A 26,440-nucleotide genomic window follows, 5' to 3' on the forward strand; every position below is an offset into this window, starting at 1 on the left:
AATCAGACCCCGCTGTGACTCCCTTCTGACCAACACTTTTTTATAACTGTAATTGTTGTAGTCAGTTTCTCTAGGATAGCCCCAAGTCTTATAGTCTACAGAAATCCTCTGAAATAAACCTCCTAGTCACCTTATAATAAGTCAGCAATTAATGATTTAATATTTCATACCCTCAGCAAAGCAGCAGTCAAAATGATAGAAACTGCTTCTAATCTCTCCTGATTTCTGAGAAATCTGGAGGATAGAGGATGGCAATTTAAAATACTTTATTACTTTATTACGTAAAATACTTTATTACTTCATTGCTTTAACACATTGAACTTAATCATAGTTTTAGAAGTTTCATACTTTACCCTCCCTATTGAAATATGTTGAATAATAAAAAATTGTTATTGAAATAATTTTTGGATAAAACAAGGTCTTGGTAACCTTTGAATGCTTTTTAGACTAATAGATAACATACATGAAAAATGGGTTATTCTTACTAACTTTTATATAAGCTTGAACCTATGCTGTTTAGATTTAAAACATAATGTGTATTATTTCATTCCAGCCTTGTAGGGAAAAATGGTCTTGAAGAAAAAATTATAAAATTAAAACACAGCTCAAAGACTGGTAGAACAGTTCTGGGCTGACTTGTTGGTACCGGATTGTTCTCAGTTTCTTTTCTTTCTCACCGATGATGTCCAGGCTTTCCAGGCCCCCTGTTGATGTGTAGGCTGGCCCTACACAGTCATCTAGTTAAACAATTCATTTTATAGATGAAAATTTAGACCCCAAAATATTAAGTGATTTTCCTAAAGTTACACAGGTATTAAATGTTGGAGCTTAGACTCAATGCCAGGTCTTCTGATTCCAAATCTAAGGTGCATTCCAACATATGATGCTCCTCTCCCAATGGGTGTACTTTTCCACAAAACACACCCAGCAATATTTGCCATTTTTCTAGGGGGATACAAAGATGAAAGTATTAAAGTTAACACCTTTTATAAATCAATCATTTAACTTCTCAATGTCCTGGGAAATAATCTGACTATAAATTACAAAAAGGTTGTTCATCTGTACAAGCAGAGGCAGATTCCACACTGGGATTTCCTCACACTCCATAAAAAAACAGGATGGAATTTCATCTTTTCTCTACCTCTAAAATAAACATACTTTACAAAAGATATTTATTTTATGATTATGAGTAATATCAAAATAACTTCCTAATACTAAATGTGATGATTGAAACTCACATGGGCTCAAATAAAAGACAAACTGCACATTATTCTAATTTTCTCAGTACATCTCAAAAACCACTTGTCCTACTAATTGTTTGTCTTTTTAGTCAATGATGTCCAATTAGTCAACCTGAAAAAAACAGCAGATAGGAATAATTTCTAAGTGAATAAAACATCTAAGCAATAAGGTGATTCTACGTTAAACAAATATTAATCAAGGTACTTTTTCCCTCTGGTCACCTTCTTGAGCTCTCATGACAAGATTAATAAAATCTTTTATGAGAAAGGAAAATAATATTGCTAAGTTTTAATCTTCAATATTTTGTTCTAGTATGAAATGGTTCATCTCAAACAAAAAAATTAATTAGTGAAGAGAATCAGAATAATTTCAAAGCAAGGACAAAGACTTGGTGCCATTTATTTAAATTACAAATCAAGACCAGAAGAGACTCAGCTACTATGATTATTAGATATCATAATTATAATAAAGTAGAGATTGGGCATTAGGTTATGATAAGGTGAACAAAGTTTTTTATTGTAGGGGAAAAGACCATTGTATTTTGCAAGCTTTCAGAAAACTCTTTTTGAGGCCTGTGAAAAGAGCAGATCCTTCATTGCAATATATACCAATGTGGATAGTGTAGCCTGACTCCAGGACAGGCCAGCACCTTCTCTAACACTTGGTCTTAAAGAGTTGCCAAAGACATGTTAAAGATGGCATGTGGGGGCAGCTGGGTAGCTCAGTGGATTGAGAGTCAGGCCTAGAGATGGGAGGTCCTAGGTTCAAATCAGGCCTCAGACACTTCCCAGCTATGTGACCCTGGGCAAGTCACTTGACCCCCCCCCCCCCATTGCCCACCCTTACCACTTTTTCACCTAGGAGCCAATACACAGAAGTTAAGGGTTTAAAAAAAAAAGGTGGCATGTGATCTTGGGTCTTTCTGGTTCTACCAAGGGGTGCATTATGCTAAAATTCTTAGTAATTTCTATGATAACGTGACAAACTAATCCATATAACCAACCAAGTTTACTAAAAAAAGAGCCACAGAGTTGAATGTTAAATATATGCTATTTTGGTGTCATCTCTTCTTTCCCCAGTCTCCTCAGGGGGACAAATATTTAGAAGTCACTAAGTCTTCTTGTTATGGGAATTCCTACATAGATTATATTCCTTTACCAGATGGAGTGATTCATTGTGGGCCTATTGTTTGTAAACATTTCTAAGCAGAGGACTGTTTTCCTGACTCACAATATAAAACGATGGTGAAACATTATCACCATATGTCTCTAAAATACAGTCAATGTCTATCATTTTAAATAATCATACTAGGGAGTTATTAGCTTGATCAGTAAAAAGACATAAAAGCAAAGTTTTAGGTTCAGTTCATTTTGGGGCCAACCTCAATTAGGAAGAGGCCTATCTATGTTTTTTGTTAATACATATCAATTGTATTCTATATCTGTATAGAGAGAATAAGTGTGAGTCAGTACAGTGTTACATGGTGAAAGGAGTGATGGTTTAAGAGTCAGAAATTCCAAGATTTCTCAAAAACTTAACCAGACTCAGAGGAAGTTATTTAAGATCTCTGAGTCTTTCCTCATTTATAAAAAACAAAGCAGGGAGGGTGGGGAACAGAATGGCAATAGAAGTTAGAAGAGTATTGTGGAAAATAGTAGAATGAAAATCCACCATGGAGTTTAGAAGACCTGAGTTCAAGTCCAACCTCTCACATTCCGGCTATGTGATTATGGGTAAACCACATGCAGGGCAAATGCCAATATACACTGACAGAGTTTCTTTTGGGGGAATTTCATATACTATGTAACCATAGGCATCACCAAAAAGAAAATAAAAACAAATAGCACTTAACTCACAGGCTTGTTCTGAGAATAAAATGAGTGTTCCCTAAATATCTACTTACATTGCTATTATTTAAATGAAATTCTGGACAGTAGCGTCATATAGACACATATTCACAAGCTTTACTTTGGGCACAAGGTCTTTTTCCTTCAGTATCTAAATTTATTTTGAATGGATAATTTAATTTGCATGCTGAGACAACTTACCTATTCTTTCCAACCTAAATTGCAGGAGAAGAGGCTATATTGGATGGGTAAGAAGGGAAGAGTAGTAGTAATTGAGCAGATACTACAAATGGTTAGACAAATGGTATGTGAGATACTTTTACCTACAGAGTTCCTACCATCCCTTATTTTACATATTTACAGCTTACATTCAAGGGTGTCTAATTAACCCTCATACCTCAATTCTCCTAGCCTTTACATGCATTTTACAAGTCCTTAAATACACTGATGCCACAGTGCATGACTCATCACGAGTCCTTCCTATACCTGTTTTTAGTGATTCTATGATAGATGTTTAAAAGCTCCTTTTTAAAAGTCTCTAATGACCTGATAATTGGCTTTATAGCTTTCCTCTACAGTGTACAGCTGTTATTTATTGGCCTGTATTGGATCTGAAATTTGGTAAAGCTTTCAATAAACTGCAAAGGTTGGCTAAAGTGAAGAGAAAATATGACAGAATGGTCATTATGCTTAAAATAATTTTTCAATTGGAGAATCAACATCATCACTATAATCAACAATAAACATGTATTGAGAACCTATTATAATACTCTGAGGTAGCACTCAAGTCAAGCAAATTATTCTGAATGGATTTATTTATGGGAGGAAAATTACTATGAGACAAAGGAAAACTCAATGTCAGTTGAAAACTCAATGTTGTATTGAATTGGATTAGAAGACTAGTATTTAGAAACAGAAAGGATTTGAGAGCCTTAGTTCATCCCTCTTAATTTAAGACAGGGAAACTGATACCCAAGAAAAGAAATAACTTGCCCAAGGTCACATAGATGGGTAAGAAAGCTAGATTCAAATTCAGATCTTCTGCTCCCAAATGTAGTATCCTTTCCATTATACCATACTGTCTCATCCCCCAAATCTCTAAACACTAAGGCAAAAAAAAATAATAATAATAAAATGATTGTTCATGAAATGTATGATATTTATTATAGTTTAGATGAAGAGGTAGGGCAGACTAGTAGAGTTGGCTTTAGAGTCAGAGCAATATGTATTCAAGCACTGCCTTTAGCTCATGCTACTAGCTGTAAGTTCTTATTGTGCTCAGGAGATTTCTAATACCGACATAAGATGTAAGGATTTCCTCACACTGATAAAATTACAAGCCCAGCTCCCTGCAAAGAGATAGTTAACATAAAATTTTAGTTCAAATTCTTTCAGTTTCTTCACATGCTATTCAGTCACCTCACCATCTGTCTGCTGCCATGCACCTGATCTTCTCCACCTGGTCTACAATCTTCACATGGAACCTAAAACCTGGATCTCAACTCCAATATCCATACCACCACCATCATCCCAAGTCCTGAGAAAAGTAATCTATTAATTTTTAGAGTTCCTGCCCAGTGGCTCAATTTAGCTAATGAATGATTAAAATCATACAAATTAGCCTCTTTAGACCACTACTTCTAGCTGATGGCACTAGACAAACAATTATGCTTCAGGTTCACAACTCAACCAGGATTCTAGACTTTGTTCTCTTTGGTTACCCCACGCCTGAAAACCTACTTAAAGACTAAGCAATATGAGGAAAGTCCCCCAAACCAAAAAACTTGTATTTTTATTTAAAAAAAAAACAACTAAAGGTCTTTTGCATCATGATTTTTCCCCCTACTGAAGACAGATCTTAATTAAGTATGGCTATTCCTTTTTTTTTCGCCTTCTGCTTTTCCCTCCCTATTTGCTCCTTTTCCAGAATACACCTACCAGTGGAGTTATGGAAAAGAGTGTAATTTTTATTTTAGAATAACCTAGGACTTTGCTGTCTGGACACAATCTTTACTCCATTGCTTGTGTTCTTTGAATTACTTTGTTAATATTCTTTTTAAAATTAATATATTTCAGATATTTAATATGAAATATGGAAAATGAAATGGAGTAAAATATCATGTTAACTTTAAAAATATTAATAATTAATTTCATTATCTACCCACAAACTCTTTCCCTCCCCCTTCACATTTTGTATTCCCAGAAAAAATATCTCTTCTCAGGTTACCATTCTCCTTATAAGGATTTCTTCCCTATTAGAATTTAGGGCAGCTAGATGATGCATTGGACAGATTGCTGGACCTGGAGTCAGTAAGACACATCTTCCTGAGTTCAAATCTGGCTTTAGAAATGTATTAGTTTTTAGAACCGGGGAAATTAACTTAACCCCATTTGCCTCAGTTTTCTGATTTGTAAAATGAGCAGGAGAAGGAAAAGGCAAACCACTTTAGTATCTCTGCCAAGAAAACCTCAAAAAAGGTCACAAAAAATCAGACACAACTAATGTTGTTATGACTGAATTTTTATAGTTATAATATTATGAGTCTTATAAAGTTATAATGGCTGAATATCAACAAATTAGAATGTAAGTTTGTTGAAGGCAGACTATCTAAATTTAAAAAGATATTTGAATCCCCAACACTTAGCAGAGTACCTGGCACATAATAAGCACTAACAAATGCTTTTTTCAAATTTCTGATACAGGGTATGATATATAGCATATCAGCCCTCCTTCTCAACCCCCAGATAATAAACTTATACACTATTTAATTCTATCAAACATTCACAAAGTATTTATATGTGAGATATTGTATGCCAGTCTGCATGTCCATGTAACATCATTTGGAACATAATTTTACTATTTAAATTGGCACAGCAGTTTCTCCTAAAATGTTGCATCATAGCACTGAGATAAATTTTGTTTCTACATAACTGCAGAGGTCAATGTCCTTTCGGTCCAGTAAGTCTGAACTTGGATAACCCAGATTTGGCTCATAGATCTGCTAAGAAGCAGGAGTAAAAATGACTAATATAACAGTTTACATTTATAAAATTTTTTAAGATTTACAAAGAGAATTTATACTTGCTAAATCTCTTCATCTTTAGAGGAATAATGTGAGATAAATCTGTAGATGTTATAATCCTCATTTTATAGAAAAGGAAACAAAGCTATAGTGAGGTACATGGGATCAGGGATTTGCAACTGTAATGGACCCCAGCAATCATTTGTCCAATCCCTTCACTTAATTGATGAGGAAACTTAGCCCAAGAGATGTGAAATGACATGTCAACAAGTGAATAGCAGCATGATCTAGTAGGAAGAGTAGTAGAATCAGGACACCTGAATTAGAATTCCACCTTTTCTGCATCCTATGTGTGTAATCATGGGCGTGTCACATAAGAGACATTGCAGAAGAGTGAATAGGGCACATGAAGTTTTGGGTTTAAATGTTACCTCAGGTACTTAATAGGCATGTAATCTTGGGTAAGTAATTTCTCCGTGCCTCATTTTTTTTAATAAAATAAGAAAGTGGAATTTGATAGTCCCTAAATTCCTTCATACGTGGAACCTTAGGAACCTGGCATGTAAATGAAATATTTTGTACACAATACTGTTAGTATTCAGGACCAAGACAGCAGCATAGATGGCAAACCTCACAGTCTTTATACATGGCCCCCTTCTCCTACTGGATTTCCTATTGGAACATACATTTTGAGGAAATGACCAGCTCAGTCATCTTTCACTCCTTCCCTGGCTCTATTCCTGACTCTCCAGACTTTACTGCCATGTTCTTAAGTGGGTACCTTCTCCTCTCCACTCCAATTGAAAGAAAGAATATAAGTAATCCTAAAGACTGATTTTTTTCATTTTGCTTAGAATGTTAAGCAATGTAGTCATATACTGCTTTACTTGGGCTTTTTACCCCCAGCATAGAAGGCACTTAAAAGTTGTTGAATTATTTAAATGAATTTTAATCATCTCAAGAAAGTGAAGAAACTATTGATCTCCTTTTGAGATTTTCTAAGCTGTATGTATGTATGATGCTATATTGAATAGTGTTTCTAAGTATCATCTCTCTTGATCATTTAGGATTTTATTTTGTAAACAATTTTCAAAGATATACTTCACAGGAGTATTGGTAGTCTAATTTTGTTACTGAAAGAGAATTCCAAATAGATTGCAAAGGGACTTTCTGAATCTCAATACTGGTAGTAAATCTTGTTATAAAACTCAAATAACTAATTCATTCTTTCTACAAGGATTATAACGGGGGAAAATTCATAGAACCTCAGCAGTGAAAAAGGCCCAAATAGTTGTCAAGTACAACTACAACCTGACTGAGAAATTTCCTTCTAAACATATTAAACAAATGACCATTCACTTTGCTTGAAGAAGAAATATAAAGAATAGATTTCCTCTAAGCATTTTTAATATTCTTGGTTTTTTTTCATTTTTTAGACTATGAAAATCTCTGTTTCTGTGAAGACAAAGTCCCTATGTCCCTATTCAACTAGAACTTTAAGGACTTCTTTAAATTTCAACACATTAACATAAGAAGGCTAGATATTCAGAGCTATACAACTTGAGTTTGGGGATTTAATTATTCTTCCTGTTATAACAAAGAAATCTGCCTCTAGCCATGAGAAAGTCTTGAACTAGATATAATTTGAATTTAATTTGTAAAGGATGGCTACAGCAAGGGATGAATAATTTTTAAAAAGAGACATATTACTGATTCTAATGCATAAAATGATTTTTTGTGAATGTTATTTTAAGGAACAGACATAAAAACACACAAATTCACCTATAAAAATTAGATTCAATCCTTGAACCACTGCCAAGATGACACTATAGTCACCATTGCTAAAAAAAGTGATCATATCATATCGAAACTAATACAAAATTTAGAAATATGTTTTCTAGCTCACAACAGAAATTACATAGAAGGTATCCACTTGTATTATTTTATTGTAATAGATATAGGTTGCTCCACTGATGACACCAAGAAAATGATTATAATTTTAATTTTGATTTTATTTTTAAATCAAATTCAGTTCATTTCAACAAACTTTGATTAAGTACCTACCATGTGCAAACAATATGCTAGGTAGCACTGGAAATAAAAATACACAATCAAAAACAATAAAAGTTTCTGAACTCCAGAATCTTAAAATCTACTGAGGAGATTCAAAATGTTTACAGATGAATAAACAGAAAATAATTTTTAAAAGTAAAGACAAGCTAAATTGTTGAGTGGATAGGACAATAACAACTGATAAAGGAAGAGACTAGCAAATATTCCAGTTTGGCTGGAATGTAGAATGAGAGAGAGAATAATGTATGATCAGTAGGGAAAGATAGACTGAAGCCAGATTAGGATAGATTTAATTGCCAGTCAGGGTGGTTTGTATTTTCATCAAGAAGCTTCAATAACTTACTACTGCCCCTACACCTGGGAAATGATATAGTCACAGTGCTTTTTACTGATAGACAGTTACATAGATATTTGTTTTACAAACCTCTATACATAAATTACCTTATTTGATCCACACAAAAATCCTTTGATATAGGTACTATTAATCTCATTTTATAGATAAGCAAAGTGAGACTGATAGGTAATATGACTTGTCCCCTATCAAATGTGTATATATATATATATATACATCTATAATATACCAATAAAATATGTACATATATAGCCTAAGCCTCTATTACAAAAAAAAAAGAAATTTGATTCATTTGTGGATTATTCACAGAAAATTCAAAACCTCAGAGAGGTTTATAATTTTAAGTATAAATAAAACATAATTAGGAAGATTAATTCCTTGAAGAAAAAAATTCTAAAGTCAAATTAATTTTGGATTATTCCGCCATTATAGATTATTCACACCACTGGTCCCTTTCATTCAATGAAGTTGTCAAGAATTTTCTGCATTTCAATTCCTTTCCTCCTGGGTACTATTTTCATAATCATCTAATCAATTGTATTACCCTTTTTTAAAGTGCAATTTCGTTATGCCCCTTCTAAACAACAGACCTCAAAACCAAACAAAATGCTTGATGAAATAGTCAGCTATATTAAAATATATTTTATAATATTTAAAGTTATACTAAAAGCTATGTTCATATTTAAAGCTATATTAAAAATAAATGTCAACTTATGTACTTAATATGGAGTTCATTTACCCACAATACAACACATGTCCGCATTTTGAGAACAGTTATAACCAAGCCTTCTCTTTTCTTCCTGCAGAAGATACTGGGGCCCACAACTGGACCAATCAAATATTATTTCTACACATTTCATCATACCATTGATGGCGTATCTTGAAAATTGGCTCAGAAGAAAGGACCTATATTCTCTTCAGTTAATATCCATATAACATATGTTTCCTTCAGCCTGGACCCATTAGTCTCTCCAATTAGACTGTGAACTCCTTGAGAGCAGGGACTGATTTTTGCTGTTGTTGTTAAGAACTGATACATTGTCCGTCCCCACCCCCCTGCCCTTTATTATATTTCTTTTTATCCAGAAATTTGAAAATAAGAAAATTATACTTATTGGCAACTGCAGGAACCTAAAGCTGATGACTTATTTATCAATAATAAAGTATCCTGATTAAGCATTCATATTTATTGAAGTCTTACAATGTTTCAGGGTTACTTTGTTTAGTATCTATTGCCACAGTAACCAAGTTTGTCATAAAAGAGGTTGCCTTTGCATTTCTCCATAGCTAATGTCAATTTTTTCATGGAACCATTTACGAAAGAATCACTAACAGATTCACACTGTCCAAAAATAATGACATGTTTCCCTAATATAAATGCAAACAGAAAAATTAGTCACATTCTAATTGCACATTTTCCTCCTTTAGTTCATTAGTTCAATGCAATTTTATACCTTTTGTATTATTATAATACAAGCTAAATATTCTTAATGAAGAAACTCTAACAAAATTTTATTTTTAAGTTATCAATTACTTATATTCGCTGGTGTAGGTGGTGATCTCATTGTCGTTGCATATCCACTTGAATTCCAATGGCCAACTCCCTTCAGCAAGGCAAGTGAGGACAAGGCGATTTCCTTCCAGATGAATCTGAGGTAAACCCGGTTCAGTCTTGAAATATGGTGCAACATCATCTAAAATAGACCAAAGAAGTAAATATCCAATTAAACAAAGACATGGAAATAATATTGACACAAAAAATAAACTAATTTTTCTATAAATATCTAAAAAATTAAAATAAATCTGATAGTTGTTTGACATATTGAAATGTTGAATAACCTTGAAACTCTCCAGAAATAGTATATAAAGTATACTAGTTAATGTCTCCACAGGGTTAAAGACTACTGAAGTAAAAGCATTTGGCAAATTGATCCCTTTTCTTTTTTTTGGTCTTTTCTCATAATATTGTTGTACCATTTGGACATAACTGGCAATATCTCAAACTAATTCCTTGACTAGTCATGCTCCAAATAATATTGTTATTTCATGATACACAAAAACATAACTTTCTATGAAACAACTTCAAAAGTGGTAGTCACTGCCAGAGGAACAATTGACAAATGGGAGGTATTTCCATAGCATCATGATTTAGAATGGAAATAGCTACTTAGAATATGTAGTTCAATTAAATCATTTTGCACATTAGGAAACTGAGACCCAAAATATTTAAATGACTTGCCTAATAGTAGCATACCCATGATTTAAACCTGGGTTTCTGACTCTAGAGCCACTGCTTTTTTCCACATCACTCTGATTTTTCCAAAGACGACAAAAGTTGGATTTCAAATATGAAAAGAACAAAGAGATGGGGAAGGGAAGGATACAGACAGTAAGAGACAGAGAGACAGAGAGGGAGAGGGAGAAGGACAGAGAGAGAGAGAGAGAGAGAGAGAGAGAGAGAGAGACAGAGACAGAGACAGAGACAGAGACAGAGACAGAGAGACAGAGAGAGAGACAGAGAGAGAGACAGAGAGAGAGACAGAGACAGGACAGAGAGAGAGACAGAGACAGACAGAGAGAGAAGAGAAGAGAAGAGAAGAGAAGAGAAGAGAAGAGAAGAGAAGAGAAGAGAAGAGAAGAGAAGAGAAGAGAAGAGAGAGAGAAGAGAGAGAGGACTCAGGCCAGAAATTATAGAAATTTAGTCTGCAAGGAGCCAGATTCAATATGATGGCACTGCACCAGACACACTCAGCAAAGCAACCATTTTTTGATTTGCCAAACTGACCTCTATCAACCAAGAAATATGATGGAGTTTATCAGGGACAGAAAGAAAGGAAAATCACCATCCATAAAGAAAGGTTCAGAAGGCATAAAGAAGGGTTCTATTATAATGTGAATTTCCAGACATCACTTTACTGTACTGCCACTATCTTACTTTCTACTTATCACTATAACCTTAGATTCTGCCAATCTTGGGTCCACCAGTTCTAATAGGTAAACTTGCCTTTTCTTCCCAAAAGGCAGTTTCAATGCCATTGCCTTCCCATCTTCATGCCAAGCCACTCTTTCTATTAATCTCCCTCCCTTTCTAGTTCCCCTTTATAAATTTTCTTTCTCTATCAAAATGTAAATTATTTGCGGTCAAGAATGTTTCTTGTCCTTATACTTATATTCATATACTCAACACACAACACAATGCCTGGCATATAGTAATTGCAAAGCAAATTCTCTGTCAATACATCTATATCAGTTTTGCCTCTAATCTAGATTGTATAAAACCGGAATGTAGTATATTTCTGTTATCACTATTTGTGTTTATTTACCTTCCCCCCTTTTCAAAGAGATATCACTTTAAAAAGAACACAGGAAAAACTAATTAGACAATTAATAATTGGTTCTATAAAACAAAGGGTGAGGGGGCAGCTGGGTAGCTCAGTGGACTGAGAGCCAGGCCTAGAGATGGGAGGTCCTAGGTTCAAATCTAGCCTCAGATACTTCCCAGCTGTGTGACCTTTGGCAAGTCACTTGACCCCCATTTCCTACCCTTACCACTCTTCTTTTTTTTTTTTTAATTAAATTAGTTGCTTTATAAAACATTGCAGATGTCATAATTGTTAACATAACAATTTACCAAACTGTAGTAGTAACTGTTGCAGTTTGCTAATAAGCATGTTTGTAAAGGAAAGGAAATGCCAAAACCCTGTGTTCTGTTTCAGCTTAGTGAGAACAAAGGAAGTTTTGTTTCTCAGACATCTTAAAATCAGGCAAATAAAACAGGTAAAGAATCCCCACCCCCACCATTCCCCTTAAGAGCTGAATCAGTTGAAATATTCTGGTAAATATAAACTAGACTGTTTATATGCTCAAAATTCCACAAGTTGGGTTTTGTCAAATGCAATAATGGAGACATTACCTCTGTGGCTTCAAAGTTGGTGGTTTTTGGTCATTTAATTTTTTTTAAATGTCAAACTAGTAGCCATTTCAGGCACAGTATCCTTACTCTGAAATACACAGTCTTCTTTGCAATGTATTTAAAAAATTCTCATGCTCTACCTTAAGACAAAGCAATTTTAATACTAGGTGCACACCCACATGCCCTTGTTGCAAACTGCTTTTGTTGACAAGATATGAAGTAGTTCAAGGAGGTATGGTTAAGGCTGTATTATTGAATGGTGCTGGTAAATACTACACTTTTTTTTGTCACGTTGCAACTATTGTTTCCAATTTAGTGACTCAGCTGCCCTGGAACCAGATAGCAACAATGACAACATTATTAGGATTTCTTTTACTGTGATTTAGTAGCAACCAAGTTTCCCGATTTTAACCCCTTGGCAACAAGAACTGAGATCCTCATTGCATTAGCACCTAAGTGTCAAGGGGTTAAGTAACCAGCACAAAGATACTGCACTTCTGATTGTAACATTTGGCAGAACTGAAAGGAAAGGAAGTTGTGTGCTACATGTTGAAGGGACTGTGGGCAACGGAAGAAGACAATGGGGAGAAGATGAAATGTCACATGAAGCCTTCAAAGTATTGCACATATCCTCCATCATATTCACCATAGTCTGCAAGATCATCTTTCATTGTAGCCTTTAATCCCCCTCCAGGAACCACACCTTTCTTCTTTTTGGCTTGGCTTTGCTTTTCTTGTTTCTGCTTTTCACTGCATAGCACTGTCAATGAATTGGTAATCTTTTTCAAGTCATCAATTTCCAACGAAATGCACGCATCTCGAACTAAGAAACTGGCATAATATATTTTTCATACTGTGTAATTTTATCTTTTAGTAACTTGCCAAACTCTGTGAAGTCATCTCTTGAAGAAGGGTTCATAGCATCTCTACCACAGATTGTGTTATTAACATCAAAGGTTTCTTTTGCTAATTCAAGGTCTGCCTCTTCCTGTAATTTCTTTAGCCATAGTTTATCTGCCAATTGTTCTGGTGTAAACTCTTTCGATTCTTCGGGTTCTTCCAACCTTTTCTTAATTTCTTCTTGTCTCTTCTTCTGTTGCCGTTCTTTCTCTTTGATTTTCTCTATTTTCTTTTTTTCTGAAACTTTTGTTTCTCTGTCTCCTCTTTTTTTTCTTCACTATCATCATCATCATCATCCCAGTTTTCCTTGACTTCTTCATCCTCATCCTCGCCCTCCCAGCGATCCCCGTCGGCGGTCCCTCCTCACCCCCCACCCCGCACCGCACCGGCTCCTCCACGTGTCCACATCCCAGGAGTCCGAGACCCCCACTGCCGCCGCCGCCATCTCCAACCGGGTGTGTGTGAGTGCAAGAGGGAGGGAAGGGGGAAGGAGAGCGCGAGAGGGGTGGTGAGTCACCAAATAGCTTCTCCCTGGCCTATGCGGGGCACACTGGGACCCCTTACCACTCTTCTGCCTTGGAGCCAATACACAGTATTGACTCCAAAATGGAAGGTGAGGGTTTAAAAACAACAACAACAACAACAAATAAAGGGTGAAATAAACAATTTTCTTGATGGGAGAGAAGTTAAAAATTAAGGCTATAAAATGTTGCAAATGTGAGAATATGTTTTACTTTGTTGTTTGGATAACTGTTTTCCTTTGTACCAAGGGATGCTTCCATGTGATGAGGGAAGTATAAAAGGAAAAGATATTAATATAAAAAAATAACAAAAGGTAACAATTTTGAAAAATGGAAAACAATAGTTACTACCATAGGTAGCTTATGGTGATCCAGCATTCATTTAATATAATATATATGTTTCTTTCGACAAATGCCAATACTATAGGAAATTTATATGTCTTAAATTGTTATCATGAAACGAGATAGTAGTATCTATTTTGTCATGAATTAATAATATTAAAATTGAGCATGGGCAATTTATAATCTCTTTGAGGTTCATTTTAATAATCTAAAAACTTAAAAAACTAAACCCTATGAGATCTAAGGTCCCTTCTAACTTGAAAATTTGAAGATTCTGTGTTTTCTTAAATTGGTCAAAGGTCCCTGACAAGAATTTTCTTCTCAAGGATTACATAGAGCTCTTCATCATTATTTTCAAGGTGATCTTATTTGGGTAAACTGTCAGTACAGATAATTTCAGATGATCATTTTTTAAAATAAGAAATGAAAGTCTAGGAGGATTTTAACATTCAAACAATATGTGATTTCCTATGGGTATTCAATAAGCAGGGCCTATAGGAATAATTTCTATACCTATCTACTATATACAGTATACAGAGTTTATTATTTCAGGGGCTTTATCAACATGTGTTGACAATTGTATTCCATTAAAATGATGGAAACTAAATTATCATCTCTGAGTTTTCCTTCTTATAAATTCAATATTCTAGTTTTTTCCTAATGATAAGCAAAACCTTTTTTAACAAGTTTTTTTAATTTTTGATCTCTCCTGCCCCCCTACTCTTTCCTGCTACTGATATAGCAAATAATTTGATATATGTTATACAAGTATAGTCATACAAAACATACTTCCAAATTTATTCATGTTGTGAAAGAAAGAAGTCAAAAACAAATAAGAAAAATAAAGAAAATTTTAAAAAGTATGCTTCAATCTGCATTTATATTCCACTAGTTCTTTCTTCAAGGGTAGATAACATTTTTTTCACATTAAGTCCTTTGGAATTGTTGGGGATTTTTGTATTAATGATAATTGCTAAGTTATTCACAGTTGATTATCATGCTTACTTCATTCAGCATTAAGTCTATATAACTTTACAGGTTTTTCTGAAAACATCCTGTTTTTTATTTCTTATGCCACAACTGTATTATGTCACAATCATATATCACATCTTGTTCATCCATTCCTCAATTAATGAACATCCCCATAATTTCTAATCCTTTACTACCACAAAAAGATTTGTTACAGATATAAATATTTGTCCTTTCCTTTTGTTTTTTTATTTCCTTAGGATACAGACCTGGTAATGAAATTACCTGGTCAAAGGGTGTATTCAAATTTATAACCATTTGGGCATAATTCCAAATTGCTCTTCAGAATTGTTGAAATAGTTCACAATTCTACCAACAGGTCATTAGAGGCTCAATTTTGCACATCTCCTCCAAAGTTTCTCATTTTCCTTCACAGTCATATTAGCCAATCTAATATGTATGGACTAGTACCATACAGTTGTTTTTATCTATTTTTCTCTAATTGTGATTTAGAGAATTATTTCAAATAACTACAGATAGCTTTGATTACTTCATCTGAAAAACTACTTGTTCATAGTCTTTGACCATTTATCAATTGGGGAACGGCTTCTATTCTTATAAATTTGATGTAATTCTTTACATATTTGAGAAATGAGGTCTTTATCAATAAACTTGCTATGAAATATTTTTTCACAATTAAAATTGCTCTGCATTTTCCTCCAATCTAGTTTCCCCATTTATTCCACTCTCTCCTTTTATCCTGTCTATCCTGAAAAATGTTTTGCTTCTGATTAATCAATCAGTCCTACCTTCTCTTTGCTTCTTCCCTTCTTTTATTCTCTTTAATGTAGAAGCTACTAAATCTTGTATTATCCTAACTGTGGCTCTACAATATTTGAAATGTTTCTTTCCAGTTACTTGCAATTATTTCTACTTGATGAGGAAGCACTTGAATTTAGATATAATATTTTTGGGAGTTTTTATTTTAGGATCTCTTTCAGGAGGTGATCAGTGGATTCTTTCAATTTTGATTTTACCCTCTGGTTCTAGAATATCAGGACATTTTTCTTTGATAATCTCTTAAAGGATGGCAACTAGGTTCTTTCTTTGAGTTTGGCTTTTAAGTAGTCTAATGCTTCTGAAATTCTCCCCTTAATATATTTTTCAAATCATTTATTTTTCCAATAAGACATTTCACAGTTTCTTCTTTTTAAAATTCCTTTTATTTTGTTATATTGTTTCTTAATGTCTAATTTTTAAAGAATTATTTTCTTCAGTGAGCTTTTGTACCTCCTTTTCCATTTGGCTGATTTTCCTCAGTATTTTTTGTACCACATTCGCCAAGTTGTTGACTCTTCTTTCATGTTTTTATTTTATCAATCTCATATCTTTTCCTTATTTTTCCTCTAGGTCTTTTATTTGATTTTGAAAATCATTTTTGAGCTTTTTCTAAGAATTCTTTTTAGGCCTGGGACCAATTCATATTTTTCTATGAGACTTTGGATGTAATGCTTTTGATTTTGTTGTCTTCTTCTGAACTTGTGTTTCAGTCTTCTCTGTCACAACGGTAACTTTATATGGTGAGAGTTTGGTTGTGTTTTTGTTGTTGTTATTGTTGTTTAATCATTTTTCCAGAATATTTCTTAACTTTTAAAAATTGATATTAAAGTTGGGATCTGCTTCTTGTATGGAAGGGGTACTGTCCTTAAACTTTAATTTTTTGAATAGTTGTTTTCAGAGCTAGTTCTATGGGTCTATAAGTTTTTAGTTCTTCTGTGGTGGCATGATATAAGGAGAGGTATGAATCCTGTGCTCTTGGACTATGCTCTGGTCTGTGAGCAACCACAAGCACTCTTTTCTACCTCAGAACTATGATCAGTTTTCTTGCTTCCTTGTGGATGCAAACTATAATTATTAGTACTCTTCCTCAAACTGGAACTATAATTCAGGACTGCAACCTGGATCTGTGTAAGGGCAATACAACAGAATCTGACACCCAGTGCTAGCAAGAGACTTCTTCTGACCAGTTGTCCAATACCCTTACTGTCTGTGGCAGAGAGTTCTGAAAGCCACTGTCACCAATTCATTTATGCACTGAGGACTACTACTAGCTTGTGGAGGCATTGCCTGATGCTACCTTGCTAGTGCATTGTCTATACTAGACCAAACTCCACTGTCATCCCAGTGCCAAAGATTTTATTAGTTGTCTTGAACAGGAAAATTGTTTCTCTCCATACCTTCATGGGGTCTGCCACTCCAGAATTCATTTTGAGGTGTTATTTTAAAGTTGTTTGGAGAGGAATTTGGAAACAACTTAGGCAGGTTCCTGCCTTTTCTCCATCTTGGCTCCCTAATTCTTTCAAAAATAATAGCTTAATCACTTTGGGTGTATACGACATTATTTCAGGCTATATTTTATGTGCATCCTTGAAGTTTCTTCTGCCAAGTCACTATTCAATTTTCCTTTTAACTTGCCATGTACTATAACTGGAATCATCCATTCTTCTCACCCAAACAGGCCAATAAAGCTGAACTGCAATAGATATGGTTTTGATACCTAGGGATTTACTGAGCTATAGACTCTTATTAATGTCCTGCCATTTGTACTATATTTAACCAGCAAACAAGTGATGGTACTTCTTATTGTTCCAATGACCTACAAGAGCATCTCATAAAAAATAGATCATTTTGAAAAGAAAAAGGCCTAAAGGCAGAGATTCAGAAGTTTACATTTTGTTTTTACTAGTAACATATCTTTGTCAATTTAATATATTACATGAGGCTTCTAAATGAAAATAATACAATATATTATTCATAGATCAAAACTAGTTTACTAAGCATTGACTATTAGACTTTTAGAACATAGTTATCCTCTAAAGAAAATCTCTTTTGATTAAATTGGTAAATAGATTCAGGTCTTGACAAAAGTAAAAAGTGTTAGAATGATAATCCCCCAAAACACTAATATTTAACACAAGAGATAGGATGTCAAAAATGTCAGTGTTCTAAATAGGGCAAGATTATTTCCACAAGTGTTTCAATTTTCATTGTAGAAACAAAAAGTGCTTACTATGTGCAAGACAATATGCTATGGACTAAAAGAAATAAAAAGACAATACAGCAAGTTCCCTGTTTATGGTGTAATAAAGGAAGTAAGAAAAAAACTCAACTAAACATAATACTAGACAAAATATACCAAGTGCACAGAAGTTATCAAATTTTATCTTCACAAAAATCCTGAGAAGTACTGATGATGATGATGATGATGATGATCTTCATGATGATGATGATGATGATAATGATGATGATGTCTGTTTTACAGAAGAGAAAACTGAGGTAGATTTGTGCAGAACGACATCGTTATCAACTGTATGAGGCAGGATTTGAACTTGGATCTTCCTGACTCCAACTCCAGGTTCTCTCTACTGTGCTCAAGCTTCCCTTAATTCAACTCAACAAATTTTTATTAAATGTCTGTTATACAAAGCACAGAATAAGGTGGTAGGAGTACAAAAACAAAGATGAAAAATTTTATGAGAAAATGATATTTGATATAAGCTTTGAAGAATGGTAAGAATCTAAGAAACAAAAACAATAAAGATTTTTTTTTTTCAGGCAAAGAGAATAATGCCAGTAAAGTCAGGGATGCAGACAAAATAAGGGGTACTTTTCATGAGGATAAAATTGTAAGGCTTGCAAGTAGTCCAACCTAGTTGAGGAAAAGTGGAAGTTAAGGCAAGAAAGGTAAATTAGAAAGTGATTATTATGAAAGGGGCTGCTTGGCCTTATTTACTAAAAAAAACTGTCATTGGAGAACATCTCTCATGTATATGCCACTAGCCTAGCACTACTTAACCTTTTAATCAATGACCTGAATGAGGAGGTTTAAAGAATGTTCATTAAGATAGAATCATAGATTTAGAGCTCAAAGGAACTTTATAGAATTCTTGGTTTGGAGAAAAGTGAGAAAATAGACAGAAGAGGATATAGGCCTATAATTCAAAATGACAATTCAGAGAAGTGGTCAGAAAAGTGGAAAAGCATTCAATAGGGACACAAAAAGATAACATACTTATGGAAGAAAATAAACTGTCTAAATAAAATATGAAAAATTACCATATATATGACATATGTATATGTTGAATGAAAAATATAGTTAAAAATGAAAAGCCAACTGTACATGTCAGTAATAACAGTGATGGCATTTTAAAAACAGATAATGGCCCTGGAATGAATGGATTGAAGAATGGTATAGAAATGCAAGGAGGTGTCACTTTTATTCAGTCAGAAAAAATCAAGTCTTAACATTGGACATGAAGAAATAAAAAAAATCATAAAAGAAATGCAAAAATGATGAATGGGTAGAAGACATTTAAGAAAAATCAGTGGAATTCGTTAGACACTATGCTATATGCTAGAAATGAAAAATAATACAGACTCTGTACTCATTAGACAGGAGATAAGGCATTTACACAAATAGTTAGATTTTAAATTTTAACAAGATTAAATGAGTATATGATTGTGATGGAATACTATTGTGCCATAAGAAATAACAAATAGGTTGATCAGAAAAAGTTCTGGAAAGTCTTATTTGAAATGATGCCAAGTGAAGTGAGCAGAACCAGGTGGGTACTGTACACAGTAATAGCAATAATATATGATAATAAACTGTGAATGACAACTATGTCATTGCAAAGATCCAAGACAACTTCAAGGAAAATGTGACAAAAACACCTATGCACTGTCATAGAAGGAAATGATGGCATCTAAACGGGAATGGAAACATACAATTTTATTTATTTATTTTTAATTCAGCCTCTCTCAGCCCTCCCTATACCAAAAAAGGCATCATCTTGGAAAATACACACACGCACATATAGGGTCAAAATAGGTACATCATTAAGACATTAAAGGTGATAATATAAGCACATTAGGGGAATATGGAATAGTTTACCTGTCAGAAGGATAAGGAAAGAATTTATGGCTAAATGAGACACAGAGACACAAAATGGATAATTTTGATTATATCAAATTAAAAATGTTTTGCACAAACAAAACCAATATAGCCAAGACTAGAAGGAAGGTAAAAAACCCCTGCAAATTTTACAGCAAATTTCTCTGATAAAGGTCTCATTTCTCACATATGTCAAGAATTGAGACAAATTCATGAGAATTATTCCCAACTGATATATGATCAAAGGGTATGAACAGGCAGTTTGCAAAAAAAGAAATGAAAGCTAACTATAGTCACATTAAAAATGCTCTAAATCACTATTGAATAGAAAAAAAAAACAACTCTGGGGTACCACACCACACCTATCAGATTGGCTAATATTACATAAAAGAAAAATGACAAATGTGTTTGTGTGTAGGGGGGGAATGGGACACTAATAATGCATTATTAGTGATGTTGTGAATGACTTCGACCATTCTGGAGAGCAATTTGGAACTATGCCAAAAGGGCTATAAATCTGTACATAACCTTGAATGGTGATACCACTAGATCTATATCCCAAAATTATAAAAAAACAAAAAAGAAAAAAGATCTATATGTACAAAAATATTTATAGAAGCTTTTTGTGGTGGCAAAATTAGGAATTGAGGGAATGGCCATCATCTAGAGAATGAATAAACAAATTATGATATATGATTGAGACGGAACACTATTGTGCTACCAGAAATGACAAGTAGGTTCTTTTCAGAAAAACCTGGAAAACTTTGCATGAACTAATGCAGAGTGAAGAGCAGAACCAAGACAATATTGTACACAGTACTAACTACACTGTATGATTATCAACTGTAAAAGATAGCAAATATCAGCAAGACAGAGGTCTAATAAAATTCTGAAGAACTCTGATGGAAAATGCTATCCATCTCTAATGAAAGGTCTGAAGGAATAAAAATGCAGACTGAAGCATTCCTTTTTTTTTACTTTATTTTTTCCTGCTGTTTATTTGGGGGGTGTCTATATCTTCTTTCACAACATGATTAGTTGGGGAATATGTTTTGCATGACTGTACATGTATAACCTATATCAAATTATTTGCTATCTGAAGGAAAGGGAAAGAGAGGGACAGCAAGAGAGAATTTAAAATTAAAATAGAAAACACTAACGTTAAAATTATTTTTACTTGAAATTGGAAAAAATAAAATATATTTTAAATGGAGTATAAGATATATTCTATGACTTGCCTAAACTCACATATCAAATAAACAAGCATTACTTGAAATTTTCTTCTAAAATTCTTGCCACTTTACTATAATGACTCTATTGGATCTTGAAATAAAATTATTCAATTAGGTAGAGATATTGGGGGTGGTGATGATTCAAGGTTAGTACATAGTATATACAAACATGTGGCAGTAGAAGATAGCAAGATGGGATAGAAGTAAAATAGAGTTTCTTATAAGTATAATTTATTTTGAAAATATCATGAAAAATGGCTGACAAGTAGAATGGGACCAAGCTATAGAAGTCCTTGAAATTTTGGGGGTAAGCAATAAAGATCCACTAAAGATTTTAAGAAGTGTAATGCCATAACTAGATCTATGATACTTCAATTATTTTACAAGTGATATGAAGGAGGTACTGAAGAAGGGTGATTGTAGAAGGTATACCAATAGGGAGTTTTTAAACAATTGTCAAGACAAGAGGCAATGTTTGCCTAAACTAAGCTACTGGTCTTAAAGAGGGGATGGATATAAAAATATGCATCAGAGGCAGAAACAATAATGCTCAGACACAAATTAGAAAGAAGGATAGGGCAAGAGACATAATTAACAATTGATTCTAAAGCTTTGAACCTAGTCATGAAAACTATAGAATTTTATTTTGATAAGTATTTAATATTTTTAAATGCGTTAAATTACTAACTGTTATATCAACTTATAGCCCCATCTGAAAATAGGGAGATGAAATACATTTTTTCAAAGCTACAAATGACTTCATAATTCTATTACATAAAAGCCGATGTCTAAGAAATTGACTTTTAAGATAGCTCAATGAATATGTGAGTCATATTCTATCTGTGAAACAGAAGAAATTCTTTCCTTCTAATTAACTTGATATGAACCATGATTCTGTTCTTTACTAGTATGGAATTGTTATATGGCAAGTAACTCAGATTCAGAGTCATACTACTGGAAGCATAACCACTGTAGCAAATCCATTTCTTACTATCTGTTGAAGGTAAAATCTATATCCCCCATCAAGTTATGGAATCAACACATTTTCATTAAATAGCTATGATTTTCAATTTTCAACATCCATGTCTTTCTAGAGAGTACCAAAAAGCAGCAAGATTAGAGAAAGTATATATAGAGGAGATCTGTGCTGGAAGCAACATAAATCTGATGGGCTGAGAGACCAATATACAAGATAAGGGAATATTGTGAAGACTGAAAAGGAATGGAAAAATTCTTAGACTTGATTAATGCAAAAAAAAACAATAAGTTGATATTAGATCACATTGAAAACAGCCAAATTATAAACCTATTCTCACATTTATATATAATCTTCATAATAATCATTAATACATAGATTGAAGAGCATCCTCATTGAAGGTTTGACAAGTAGGGAACAAGTAGACTTTTTAAAATGATATTCTAAATTTAACTATAGCTTTATTATTTCACAATTAAATTAAAGATGCAGACAATTTAAGATGCCATTGGGGTTATTATTTATTGATAATAAAAAAAGTACTTGGCTCAGTAGAACAAAATGCCATCACACAAATGCTATTATAAAAAGTTATCTCCTATCCAATATATAATCATTCATGATTTCTTGTAATATATAACAGAAATAACAATACAATAGAAATAATCCTCTTCAATGTCTTCCTAATCATAATCATCAGACAAGGAATAAAATTGAAAGATGTATGTTCACAGAGGTTATTTGTCACTGTGATAAAGGAGATCTGGGTTAAAAAGTCATTACTTTTGGATGGTGAGGTTCTCCAGATTGCTCTTGTTTGGTGATTGCATGATTGCATCAAGTCCCTGAATATTACAAAGCCTCCTAGAGAGTTGTAATTAACTTAAAAGAATGCTATCCAGACCATAAAAGCAAGCTAAATGCAGGTCTTTCTCAGATTTGAATATGTATTTTGATGGTCACCCTATAGATTCCATCTCTCAGTATTCTCATTTAAGATAAAACAGCAGAGACAGTAATTAGTTGTGCTCATAGTCGATCAAGAAGAGAGAGAACTAAAGCATCTTGGAGAAGTAGCAAAACTCCATTAATGATCATAAATTTTTTTTTAAACTCTTACCCTTCTGTCGTGGAATCAATATTCTGTATTGGTTCCAAGGCAGAAGAGAGGTAAGGGCTAGGCAATGTAGATTAAGTGACTGCCCAGGGCCACAGAGCTGGGAAGTATCTGAGACCAGATTTGAACCTAGGACCTCTCGTCTCTAGGCCTAGCTCCTAATCAACTGAGCTACCCAGCTGGCCCCCCAAAACAAATAATTTTAATATTAAAACTTTAACAGTTTTTCTATACATTATCAAAAAGTGGAGTAAAACTGCCTCTAAAAAATTCTTACACATAAGACAATGGAGAGATACATACTGTGTGTGAACAAGCTACTATTCTTCCCAAAGCTTTCCTTTAGAGAGAACAGGAAAATGGATTTTCCAACAAATTCTCAACAAATTCTCCTCTTTCCATACATACTTGAGTGGAACTCCACAGAAAATGATAACCCTGTTCCAGGTACCCCTCTGGTGATTCTTTCCATGTTGTTTTTCCCCCATAAAATTGTAAGATACTTGAGGGAAGAGACTGTCACTTATTTGTATCCTAAGCATTTAGCACAGAGTCTAGCATTTAATGTTTATTGAATTGAACTGAATGAGAAATGTAAAAAGCTAGAATAAAAGACAACATCAAGGAATTGTACAGGGATTGAAAAGAAAATGTGTTTTGGCTGTCAAGAGATTATATAGGCAGACAGAAAAAGAGCTCCATGAATAATCTGATGATATTAAGGAAAAGCAAGGTAGGCCTCCAACACTTTGGGTGGACTTTCTGTGGTGAACTTATGATTGTCCTAGGCAGAAGTAGCACAAGATGGACTGTATCATTGGAGAGAACACTTAAACAGATGAACTCACAGATCCAATTAAGTATATTTTCCTTCACTGATGCAGGCAATTCTCCTTTGAAGGACCAAATGCCAGGTTACTATTGCAATTTTTAAAGGCAAAATTGAAAACATCAACCACCTGACATCAATGAAGCCAAAATCCAGAAGTTATTTTGTAATATATCTGAGGATACCTTTTTAACTACAATAATCTCAAAACATTCAATACCTGTTCTTTTTCTCTTTCACTGTAGTATAATAATAAAAAGGAAAGAATAATCACCTTCCATTTAACAGAAGAATCAATTGTACTATAAACAAAGGGAGCCTCAAGCATACAAATCTCAAATTTTCTGGTAACATGACAATGAATTTATTAAGCCATCATAATCAGTACCATCAATCAAGTTAGAGTCCAACCGAGGAAGGATTAGAGATCTCAGTATGAATGGTGTAATCAGGTTGAGCAGGACCTTTCATTATTACACTTTGCTTTTTAGACAGCAGAATTTCCTAGGGTGACTAACCTTTGGGTTACAAGCACTAATCTTCTTTTCAAAACTTCTTTTATATCAAATTGAAACATTTTCATACCCTAGCTTATGAATTAGCCACCATATAAAAGCTTTGTCTTTCAAATTTCACTGACAAAGCCTATCACTGTTCACAATTTATAATTTCTCAACAACCGTCTTGAAAAATAAAGATAAGTAATGCTTTTATGGTCATTCAATCATTCACATTTTTATCTTACATAATTAGCCCAAAAAAACATTACTGCCAGAAATTCAACCTTGTGATATTGCATTTTCTCCAGAGGAATTATTTTAAAATATTTCTTATATAGCAATATAATATTTATTACATAACTACATGTTATATAGCAATAATTCTATTTGTCAAATGATAATTTGCTAGATGTATATATTCCAAATTAAAATATTATTTGTTTGTTGTTGTTGTTTGTCCTTCATATTTGATGTCTTAACTGATACATGAGTTATAATATGATAATTAATTCAATTACATTTAACAATAGTTTACAACATTTTTCAAAGAATATTGAGTCTTGTCTTTCCCTCCCTTGTCCCCTTGCTCATGTTGAGATGGTAAGCAATCTTCTATAGATTTTATATATGCAACTGTAGAAAACATTTTCCCATAATAATACTTTTGTATAAGGAAACTCAAGTAAAAGCAAATTAAGAAAGTGAACAAAAAGTTTTCTTTGGTCTGGATTTAGTAGTTCTTTTTTCTATGGAAGCAGATGGCATTTTTTTAATCATAAATCCAAAGATATAGTTTTGAATCATTGTATTGTTGCAGATAGCTGTTATTCAGAGTTGTTCACTGTACAGTATTCCTGTCACTGTGTTCAATGGTCTCTTAGTTCTGCTTATTTCACTTTGCTTCAGTTGTGTAAGACTCCAGTTTTTTCTGAGCTCCTCCTGCTTGTCATTTCTTACAGCACAGTAGTATTCCATTACAATCATATGGTATAACTTACTCAGCCCTTCCTCAATTGATGGGTAACCACTCACTTTCTAATTCTTTGCCCCCCCCACCCAAAAAAGAGCTGCTTTAAATGTTTTTTGTTCGTATAAGTCTTTCCCCTTTTTGTTTTTTATCTCTTTGGGATACAAACCTATATTGTTGGGCCTTTGGGTATAGTTCCAAATTACTCTCCAGAATGGTTGAATCATTTCACAGCTCTTTCAACAGGGCATTAGTGTCTCAACATTCCCATATCCTCTCCAAGTTTTGTCATTTTCCTTTTCTGTCATGATAGCCAATCTGATAGCTGCGGGGTGGGACCTCAGAGTAGTTTTAATTTTAATTTCTCTAATTAATAGTAATTTAGTGAATTTTTTTTGCACAACTATAAAGAGTTTAAATTTCTTTGTCTGAGAACTACCTATTCATATCCTTTGACCATTTCTCAATTGGGGAAAGACATATTCTTTTACATTCAACTCATTTTCTAAGTATTTGAGAAATGAAGTCTTTATTAGAGAGATTTATAAAATAATTTTTTGCCATCATGACTACTGTGTATTACTCTCCTTCCTATTTACCCCTATTTAGGTTCTCCTCCAATTTCCCCTCTTTTGTATCAGCTCCAAACTCCTTTTCTTATCCCTTTCTCCTCCTCCTTCCCA

The 26,440-nt window shown here is 33.6% G+C and overlaps 1 protein-coding gene and 1 pseudogene across 1 annotated transcript in view; both read right to left on the bottom strand.

The window, feature by feature from the left end:
* The window catches only part of SDK1 (sidekick cell adhesion molecule 1), a 1,179,904-nt gene that overhangs the window by 743,631 nt on the left and 409,833 nt on the right, over nucleotides 1-26,440 (bottom strand). The window contains 1 exon segment of the mRNA XM_044659951.1: nucleotides 10,072-10,231. Within this exon segment, the coding sequence (XP_044515886.1) occupies nucleotides 10,072-10,231 (160 nt within the window).
* Nucleotides 13,013-13,795, bottom strand: LOC123233977 (annotated as a pseudogene).

The sequence above is a fragment of the Gracilinanus agilis genome, chromosome 1, assembly GCF_016433145.1.
Source record: "Gracilinanus agilis isolate LMUSP501 chromosome 1, AgileGrace, whole genome shotgun sequence".
In the NCBI taxonomy this organism is placed as follows: domain Eukaryota; kingdom Metazoa; phylum Chordata; class Mammalia; order Didelphimorphia; family Didelphidae; genus Gracilinanus; species Gracilinanus agilis.